The sequence below is a fragment of the Numida meleagris genome, chromosome 2, assembly GCF_002078875.1.
Source record: "Numida meleagris isolate 19003 breed g44 Domestic line chromosome 2, NumMel1.0, whole genome shotgun sequence".
Lineage (NCBI taxonomy): Eukaryota > Metazoa > Chordata > Aves > Galliformes > Numididae > Numida > Numida meleagris.
In genome coordinates, this window is record NC_034410.1 from 88,598,836 (window position 1) to 88,608,928 (window position 10,093).

General features: G+C 48.8%; 1 protein-coding gene and 1 long non-coding RNA gene across 4 annotated transcripts in view; one reads left to right on the forward strand and one right to left on the reverse strand.

The window, feature by feature from the left end:
- Positions 1-3,388, reverse strand: part of CARMIL1 (capping protein regulator and myosin 1 linker 1) — a 177,785-nt gene extending 174,397 nt beyond the window's left edge. For 2 of the 3 annotated variants that reach the window (XM_021385950.1, XM_021385947.1), the window contains exon 1: positions 2,812-3,144. In XM_021385950.1, the coding sequence (XP_021241625.1) occupies positions 2,812-2,851 (40 nt within the window). In that variant the 5' untranslated portion in view covers positions 2,852-3,144. Of the gene's footprint in view, positions 1-2,811; positions 3,145-3,235 lie in introns of those variants that run through there. The other variant, XM_021385948.1, reaches the window with a different exon arrangement.
- Positions 7,130-8,435, forward strand: LOC110392984. Its single transcript, XR_002434713.1, has 3 exons — positions 7,130-7,388; positions 7,491-7,645; positions 8,363-8,435. It is a non-coding gene; the product is annotated as an uncharacterized LOC110392984 (long non-coding RNA).

Genomic DNA, 10,093 nt, shown 5'->3' on the forward strand with positions numbered 1-10,093 from the left:
TGCTTAGCTCTGCTCAGGGAAAATGCAGCAAATTCCTCACTTGCTATTATTTGTACCTGAAAAGCTTGCTAAAGCCAATTAACTTCTTGTATTACAGAAATACTAGCCCTTTATTGTTACTATCAGGGAGCTAAATGGGTCAGATGATGGGAAACCAAGCGTTGGCACATTTTGTGCTTTGTACATTCAAGATGCAAAGCACACCAGCCTGACCCCCAGCCACCAACGTCTGACAGCTACACAGCAAGTGCTATGCAAGGCAGCGCTGGTCTCAGCCCAAGTCCTAATGACAACACAGCCACCTCACGGTGCCAACAAAGTTACATTAATTGCCATAATTTTTCACACACACAGGCATACACACATACAGACTGTCTGTGCCAAGTACCAAGTGAACCACCCTTTCCCCTGAAGACTTGAACCCTGGTCTGAAGAGAACTTACACACATGGAATCATGTCAGAAAGCTTATACAATGACTAACACTGATGTAAGTGGCAGATAAACAGAGGAGTTTGTCTGGAAGGGCCAATTTGGCACCTTCCGTATGTTTTGCTCCCCAGCACCCTCCGACAAGGAATGAGAAAGAAGTGTTTTAAACACATTAACCTATTTGCCGCAGGAAAAAAAACTCAAAGGCAATTCTCCACCTTCCCAGGTGCACACACTTCGCCCTTGCACAGGCTAAAGTTGAAAGGCTAAAATTGAAGACTGCAGGCTCTTTCTAGGGCTTTTAATTACAGCACTCTAGCTTTCCCGCACAATTTCCTTCTGATAGCCTGACTACATTCATGCAAACATCAAGTCTAGGAGTCCTGCCTGCAGGGCAGAAGGGCGCACAGGTCAGAAATAAGCCTGCTCAGTGTGACTCTCCACCAGAAGGAGCTTTTTCTGCCAAATCAGAATGTTTTCCCCAGGAATTTTAATTTTCCTATCAGGAAACAAGAGCTCCTCAGTAGCAGCCAGCCCAGGAAGGCAGCCCATGGCAGGCTGCCAGCATTCTCAGGCTTGGTAGGGAGCCGGGGAGCCAGCTTCCCAGGGAGCCAGGTAGCAGGGCTAGGGGAAAGTCCGGTCCCATTCTCCCTCCCGACAGGGGGATCTGTGTTCCGAGACTTCCTCTCGCCTGCTTCTGTGGTTATTTCAGGCAGCAGTGCAGAGAGGAAGGCCCTGGGGCTCAGCCAGGCGCCAGGGTGTCAGGCTGTACCTGTCTGAAAGGGCTGGAGAAGTTTCCATGAGAAGATTTCAGTTTCACAGGTCTTTTCCACGTGACTGCAAACTATTCTGTACACACTGGTGGCAAATGGACTTGCAAAGTAATTTGTCAGATCAGGTGCTGAGACACGAAGTTAAAGCTCTTAGTTTCAAGTGCTCATTCATTTTCTATACCAGTGGCAACCTTCAGACACCAGCACCTTGCAGGAGCAAATCCACAGGGGGGCTCTTTGAAAATTATGGGGGTTTTTTGTGTTGGTTTTTTTTTTTTTTTTTTTTTTTAAGATTATGACCAACTTGACCTGACAAAGGTCACACAGGAAGTGAGTAACAACAAAAGCTTCAGCTCAGACATTCCTGCTCCCAGTTAAATGTGTGTTGTCCTTCCCTCACCCCCTCAACACACACAATCAGTAAAGTTTAAGGCATATCCTTCTGTCCTGCTCTCAAAGCAGAAAGTTATTTCCAAAAGTCTATTTATAAAGTTACCTTTTAACACGCGGACACCAAAATGCTACAGGAAATCAAACCTACCCACATGAACAGCTCCACACACCCCACAGAGCGCAGACAGTGTGGTGAGTGAGCCCGGGGCACCAGGATCAGGGTGAGGGGGCATTTCTTACCATTGCCCAAGGCCATCAGAGGATGGAATGTGTTATGATGCTCAAGGATGCTGAGCTTTGCTTTTCCATGTAATACACACTGCGCCCTGTCTGTGGTGTACTGGGGTATAGTACGGATGCACAAATATTACCATGTCACAACTGCAACTTTCCAAAAGGATTTTCGCCAATATTTTGTCAGTGTTGTAACTGTATCCCAGCAAAAGCACTCCCTGACTGAAGCAATGGAAGTCAAAGTAACAGTGTCAGTGAAGGAGGGTATCTTATAAAAACTGTATTCAATGCAACACATACCTCCTTGCCTAACAAATTTCTTTCCATCTGCCATTAAGGCAACACTTTAAGTTATTCATTCCCCAACAGGTGAGACCCTCAGCTTGCTCTTCAAGAGGCAACCCCATCTCTAAAACCAAAGGACACCTGAACAGGGTGACATCAGGTCTTGAAGCATCAGACCCATTATCCCCGTATGACACCGGTTGCCAACGATCCATGCGCTGAGAGCTCCCAGCCGCAGCGATGACAGCATTTCCAGGAGGTCCCCCGTCAGCAGCTACAATTGCTTCAGTGTACACCATGAAGCACGGGGGGGTTGTTTGCGTGCAACCATGAAACTTTAATTACAAATAGCCTCTCTCCCATATGCGCACATACACAGGAAAAAAAAAAAAAATGAGTTTTGAACTAGCCAAAGCCCAGGGGGAATTAAATAAGAAATGTAAAGCCTCCGTAGGGTTGTAAAGAGCTGCTGCGAGGCTCCGGGACCTGATGACAGCGCGGCTCCCCCCGGCTGAGAGCCCCCCACGCCCGTCCTTGCCCCCGGGACCCCCGCCCCGCCCGCAGGGAACCCCGGAGGGGCGCAGCCCGGCCTCCCCGCAGCCCCCGACCCCCGCCAACCGCCCGCGGCGCGGCCTCGTCGCCCCCGCGGAACGCAGCAGCCCCCCGCTCTCCCGCCGCCGGGCCCCGGCCCTTACCGATGAGCTCGCGGGGGAGCTCGGCGCTCTCCTCGGCCATGCTGGCGCTGCCCGGCGGGGCTGTTCAGCGGCGCGCCGTCCCTCCGCAGAGCCAGGCGAGCATGAAATCCGCGGGGCGGGGGAGGAGGGCCGGCCCTGCGCCTGTGTGTGTGCGCGCCGACGGAGGGAAGGGGGCAATTCACCGCCCGCTCCCTCCGCGCGGCACGACTGCCCCGGCGGCCGGGAGGGGCATTTCCAGGGGAGGAATCGCCCGCGGCCAGCCCCGAGGCGGGAGGGAGGGAGGGAGAGCGGGCGGCCCCCGCCCCGAGGCTCCCTCCTTCCCCCTCGCCGGTCCCTCCGCGCCGCCCGCCTCCCCCCGCCCGGCACCCGCGGCAGAGGAGCGGGCAGCAGGGCCGGAGCCCTCCTCCCGGCCCGCCCCGCTCACCTCGCGAGAGCCGCCCGCCCGCGCCCACCGGGAGCATCGCCCTCACGGAGCCATGGCGCCCACCCCCGCCAGGGCAGCGCGATCCGGGGCGGCCCCTCCTTCCCCCCGGCCCCGGCGCTGCGGCGGGCCCGGCGGCCACGGGGGCCATCTGCCGGCGGCCAGCGGTCCCGGCCGATCCCATCCTCCCCAGGGTCCGGGCCGCCCGCCCCCCGACCCTGTTTTGAAGGTGGTTTTCCCTCTCGATTTTAAGCCGAGGGGTCTTCGGCCGAGCGGGGGTCGCTTCAGTGCCCCCGAGGCGTTTGTGCTGTTCCGCAGCCCTCACGGGCTTTGCCCCCCTGGAATTCCCCTTCTAGTGCGTTCCTTTAAAAAACCACTAATGTAGTGCGGGGAGTGGCTGCCATCGAGTGAGCCCTCGTCACCCGGCTCCCTTCAAGCCCCGCGAGGACAACCTTTGATCCATCTCATCTGCCCCTTCCGCACTCCGCCGCTGCGTCTCCATAGGGACAGCAGTCGCCGTAGCACCTGCTCCGAGGCAATGCCCTTGTTACAGGTGGCTTGGCACCCTCTCTGCGAAATGAAAGGCGAGTTCCTGAGCTTATACCACACTGGAGGGAGCCAGAAGTATGCCTCCTTTCCCAGGGCCATAGAAATATCCACCAATCGCAGCGTTCTGCTTGTTGCACTTGGCGTAGCAGCCACATTATAGAAACACGGCACGTGTGCTGCCTAATTGCACCTATAAAATGAGGAGACGAAGATGCTTACTGGAGGAGAGGGAGGGAAGGAAGAGGTGAGACAGCCCTGGAAGTGCTGGGCTTGCTCTGGCAGCAGTGCACAGTTTCAGTAAGGATGGCTTTCACTGCAGCAGGACTGCCACTGGTCATCCTGCATCCTGAGGGATGGGTGGCTGCACCAGCCTCACCTTTCAGCACTCCACAAGCGGATCTGCAAGATCAAAGTCGTTAATGCCTGGTTAAGGCACCTGAAATGGGTTCAGTGAGAGCAACAGCAGAAATCTGAGAAAAAGACCTTTTTCCTGGTGAAGTGCCATACTGCTGCGCTGCATTTCTCACAGACTACATATGCCCTGGTCTTCAAATACAGATATGATTACTACAGAAATGGCCACAGTTTTGTCTTTCCATTTTGCTGTTTAACTACACAAAGCAAATGGAGACAGCTTATATTAGTAAAAATATATATATAATAAGGAAGCTGTGTGCTTTTAACATATTGCACTGCCAATCAAAATGTATCTGGATATGGATGTGTATACAGAGAGAGAATGCTCTGTATTCATATTCTGCTGGTGGTCCTCTGCTACCCTTTCCTTGCTGTGTCCACACACTTTTCTCTTTGCAGGATACTTGCTGACCTACTCCTGCCGACCACTTGTTCCTTCAGCTCAGGTTGCCTAGAGATGCCTCATCCCTGGAGATGCTCAAGGTCAGGCTGGATGGGGCTCTGAGCAACCTGATGTAGCTGTAGGTGTCCCTGTTCATTGCAGGGGAGTTGGACTGGATGACCCTTAACGGTTTCTTCCAGCTCAAAAGATTCAATGGCTCTATAAAACTGCATTCATGCGATTACTTCTATACGGAGCCTTGTGTTTGACTGAAACTTCCAGAAAGGTATTTTCTCTTCCATCACTGGAAAAGAAATGTGTATTTTTGGACCTATGGCTGCTCACAAACAAATCACGAGCAGTTTCCTCATCTCATTTCTATCTGATACAGTATTTGAAGCTTAGGCCTTGCTTCCCTGGCTCCTGCCAGGCAACCACAGGGCTCTCAGCATACACCAGCTGCAGCAGCGAGGTGTTCCTTCAGGCCTTCAATGTGCTGCTGGGTGCTGCAAGCTTTTCTCCATCCCTGCTTCCTACCATGCAAGCCAGCACAGCAAAGCCAGGATATGTACCAGAAAAAAAAATGAAGGGTGGTAGTGGACAGGGATTTTGTTCTGTTCAATTTTTTAATCATCAGTGTAACAAGCCAATGAAGAAGCGCTGCCAAGGTTACTGCATAATTCTTTTTTGGGCACCTATGAAGCTGGACCTGGTTCGAGGTAGGGAAGGTATGGTCTAAATTTAGATGGATCAGTGCCCCCAAGGCCAGATGCAATGAGCAGAAAGTGTTGTTTCCCATTCCTTATTCCCCAGAGAGGAGGCAGGAAATAGTTGTTCAGGCAGGCTGCTGCCTCTTGCTCCTGCAGCTGTGCTAACACTGAGATATCGGTTCTACTGCAGCATCGGCCTGCCTGTGAAAAAGAGGATGCTTCCACTCCCAAGGAGCCACCTCCCAGAGCGGAGAAGCCTGGACCGCCTTCCAAAGGTCTCAAACATTCAGCTCCCAGAGCTTTCCAAGTGGAAGTTTTTCTCTACATCTTAAAGGGAAAGCCACACCATGAAGGCTTTGTAAGAGGGCGTACTTTTCATCCTTTCTCACTTTTCTTTACTCTCCACTAGTCAGTTCAGTAAGGATGCTGTTGTCATAGGCATCTTTCCCAGCAAGAAGGCCACTACACAAGTTCTGCCCCTCTGCAGAAAATCATCCTTGCCCCTCAAGGCTGTTTACCACTTTCTGTGTTGTGCCGATGTGAGAGAACAAAATACCATGTGATAACCTCAATCAGTGAAGGTTTTCCTAAGGGGAATTTTTGTCAACTACAGCATTTTCATCAACTAAATTTTAGTTTTATCTTTCATCCCTCCTTGCCCAACCGCCATTCCCATTAGAGGCATATAAGCACAGCTGAGAAGAACAGAGGTTCCCAAGTTAAACTGGGGTCACTGAGGCAGGCTGAGCTGGGTTTCTGTCCACCCTCAGCAGCATTCCTATAACTCCAAGGTGCTGCTGTGTCTGTCAGTGGGGCCTCCTGATCTCATGTTACCTGCAGTGGTGAAAATGATCACAGCTTGGGTGCCTGGCTAGGATCACACTACAGAGGTCACGTAGCATTTGCATATTGCATATGCAGCAGGCCTCTGAAAGGGAAAGAGGTTCCATTTTCTCCTACCAGAGCAGATTTAGGAAGTCATTTTCCTAGAATCACAGAGTGGCTTAGGTTGGAAGGGACCTTAAAGTCCATCCCCTGCTGTGGACAGGGCTGCTCCCCACCAGCTCAGGCTGCCCAGGGCCCCATCCAACCTGGCCTTGAGAGCATCCAGGGATGGGGCACCCACAGCTTCTCTGGGCAGTCTGTGCCAGCACCTCACTGCCCACTGAGTAAAGAATTTCCGCCTGACATGTAACCTATATCTCCCCTCTTTAGTTTAAAGCCATTCCCCTTTGTCCTATCACTATCCGACCATGTAAAAAGTCAGTCTCTCTCCTGCTTATAAGCTCCCTTCAAGTACTGGAAGGCTGCAATGAGGTCTCTCCACTGCTCTCTCTTCTCTAGGCTGAACAGGCCCAGCTCCCTCAGCCTTTCTTTTCTTCAGAGGAGAGGTGCTCCAGCCCTCTGATCTTCCTCTGGCTTCCTCCAGACCCGCTCCAACAGCTCCGCACCCTTCCTGTGCTGGAGGCTGAGGCACGATCACAGCACTCCAGATAGGGCCTCATGAAGTCAGAGTAGAGAGGGACAATCACCTCTCTCACCCTGACTTTTTAAAAAGCCATTCAAAGAATAACCAGTTTGCCTGCCACAGAAGTGGTTTTGTTGCAGACATTCTTTCTCTAAAGATTGCTCAAATGATTGTAGCTTCTGGCATGATTAAAATTCTGATGAGAGTAGTGGGCTGGATTGTGTGTGAGCTTGTTTGCTGCAGGGAGTGCGGCAGCATGCACAGCTTATTCGTTATTACTTATTCTGACAGTAACAGAGCGGGAGGGAACCGAAGGACTTCAGGAGACATTGATCAGGGAGACATTTGAGACAGAGAAAGGTGTGGGAGAATGTCCTCAGAACTACGGCATTCGTGCATCATATTAGCCATAAATTACACAAAGCAGCTTGCCAAGAACTTCTGACTGCACTTCTCTTGGGTCTCTGTATTACAATTGCACCTTGCAACCTGTATTGCCATACACTATTCTACATTCCTGTTTTTCAGCCTTTCTGTTGCCTGCATCCTCTTCAGCTGAAATCCTGGGTTCTCCTGCAGATCAGGCAGGTGTCAATGCAAGCTCATGCCAGCCACACACACTGCCAGAAGGTAGGCTGCCTGTAGTCTCACCGGGTGAATGTCCTCCCTGCTAACCTTTCTGCTTCTCGGTCTGTGGCTTTAGCACTGAAGAATCTTAGTCCTTTTCCTTAGGAGCAATAGCACGATGCGATCAATAGGATGATGTGACCTATAGCACGTTCCTACTCCTGCTGAAGCCGGTGGAAAGATTTCTGTTGCTGACAGCAGGTGTCAGACTGACATTCAAGTCACACCATGGAGTCATCCTGTTGCAGAGCAGCATTGTGGTAGGAGGAATCAAATGATCAAATCTGATTTGCAAAGCTGCCTTGCAGTGTGCAGCAAAAGCTGAAAATGTCTCAATGAAAGACAAGACAGAGAACAGCTATAGATGTAGATGATCCTGCCTTGCTAGTTGCAAGGTTTTATTTCTAAGAATACACTGAAAAGAGTGCATTCTTCCCCCAGCTATGCCTTCACATCTCTGTAGATATTATTTACTGCACTGGTTAACTGCAGACAGATTTGGGCCATACTCTCTCACATGCCATCACATTAGCTAGTCAGGCTTAAGGAAGTGTTAGTTTTCAATCACTGGAATTACTATGGGCATTTTAAAGACAAAGAGGCATCTAACCTGAGGCTGTATAGCAGTATGTGAAGTCCAGCAAAGTCAAATAACTTCCAGTTATGCCTGGGCTCGGGAATTCTACCTACCCATGCCAGCTCAATTTCCACTCAGCCTAAAAATGGTGTGTAGCTCTTCCAGTTGGGGGATTTCTCCAGATAATTGTTTTTATTTTTTACCCAATATTTATCTTTAAATTCATTGCTTGTGTTTAGTGGTAATATTAAATGTGATATCTGGGGCCCAGACACTAATCACATCTGTCCAGAAACCTGTAAAAAAAAAAAAAAAAGAAAACAACTAGCTAGCTAATTGTAAAATAATAAATATGTCATAGATTGCTGAGTGATTGGATACTTGCTTTTCATTTCACCAGTTGTGACAAACTCGATAGGGAAAAATGCACATCCTCCATCTATCATGAGCTCAGCAAAGGAAATGACACACGTGTGAGTATCCTCTTGTTATCTGTGACTGAATCTTTTCAAACCCTTTACTCTGGGCTGCTGTATGCTCTTACAATTATTTCGGTACCCTGTACAAAATAACATTTTGTCTCAATTTTAAATGGAATGACTATAAATGCAGCAGCAAAGATGCATATTTTGATAAGGCATACTTTGATGGTAATGTTAAGAAAAGAATTACAAAGAGCAGCTGACGCCTCATGAAAATCTTAATAGAAGAAATCTATTCAGAATAATTCTGGTTACTCTACTGTATTATCATCTATTTCCATATTTCTCTTCCCTCATTCGCTTTTAGCAGGCATATTTGCATAAAACCGGGATCATTGTTTCTTAAGAGCTCATCTGCTTCTGCTACTTAGCTCTCACGTGAAAGCATAATCCTTTAAATATCCCATCACATTTAGTTAGAAACCGTTACAATTTCTATGACTTCAGATGTGGAAGTGGAGAGCAAAAGCAAATGACTCTTAAACACAGAGCTTAATTTGGGATCCTAGCTTTTTCTGTTCTGTATCAGCATTACTAGTGACATGTGGAATATGCTTAGCAAGATACTGAATGGAAATATAACATTTAAAATCATTTAAAACAGGTCCGCGAGTGTTGCAGCTCTTCAGCTCATCTGTCACTAAGGCAAAGTGCCCCATTTTTGTGAAATCCCATTTCTCCTCAGTACAGACTTTCATTACTCTCCACGTCTCAGCAAGTCCCTTTTTCTTGCTGTTGACTCTGACTTAATCAAACAGCACGCCTTGATTGGGTTTCCATCAGTCCTGCGAGATTAACTGTCCCCTGGAATCGAGGTGGCGAAACATGCTTTGTACACATTATTTGTATTGCCCAAAATAACTGAAAGAGAAGGCAGTTTTTTTTCCTGGCCGGGAAAGCAGGCAAAAATGAACCTGTACAAAAATAAATCTGGAGTAGTTCTGACCTAAATTTCAAACCGAACATGATTCTTTCTCTCCCTTTTAAAAGTTTGAGCTTCACTCTCTGCCTTTACTATTCTTACTCCTTTTTCCACAGCCTTCCTATCATTACCAGTATCTTTCATTCAACCTAAAAACCTCTGCTGCAAAAAGTACGTTCTTTAGTTCTAAGCAGTACGTTCTGAAGAGGTCACTGACCATGCAAGTTATCAACATGAGCCTTAAAAAGAGCACACTAAGCCTACGTGGGTAGAAGAATAACCCTCCACCTCACAACATGATAGCCCTGGGGACAGGGAAGAGAGGCTGAGAAGTGAGGATGAATAGTTATCTTGGACTGTATTGCCCTGGGAGCAGACAATGTTGAGTTTTGGTTAATAAATAGAAGACTGGCAGTAGTTACAGGTAAATTTTAAGTACCAAAAAGCTTTCTAGTTATACTGAGCTAACAACCTTTAGTGTTTCAGACACATTTAGGGAAAGACTGGGATAAGGCTGGAATGCCTGACTGCAAGAGTTTCCTCCTTTCAAACAGAAGCTCTCTGAACTCTGACGTGGGTTGTGCCAGTAATGTTTTGTATGGTATTTCTACTTTGTGGAGGAACCTGCACAGCATATTCTGAGAATGGTCACGCATCTGTATTGGTAAACCATCTACAGAGCTCTGGCTGAAAAGTGTCCAGCGAAGTGTTGGTCTTTTTCACAGGC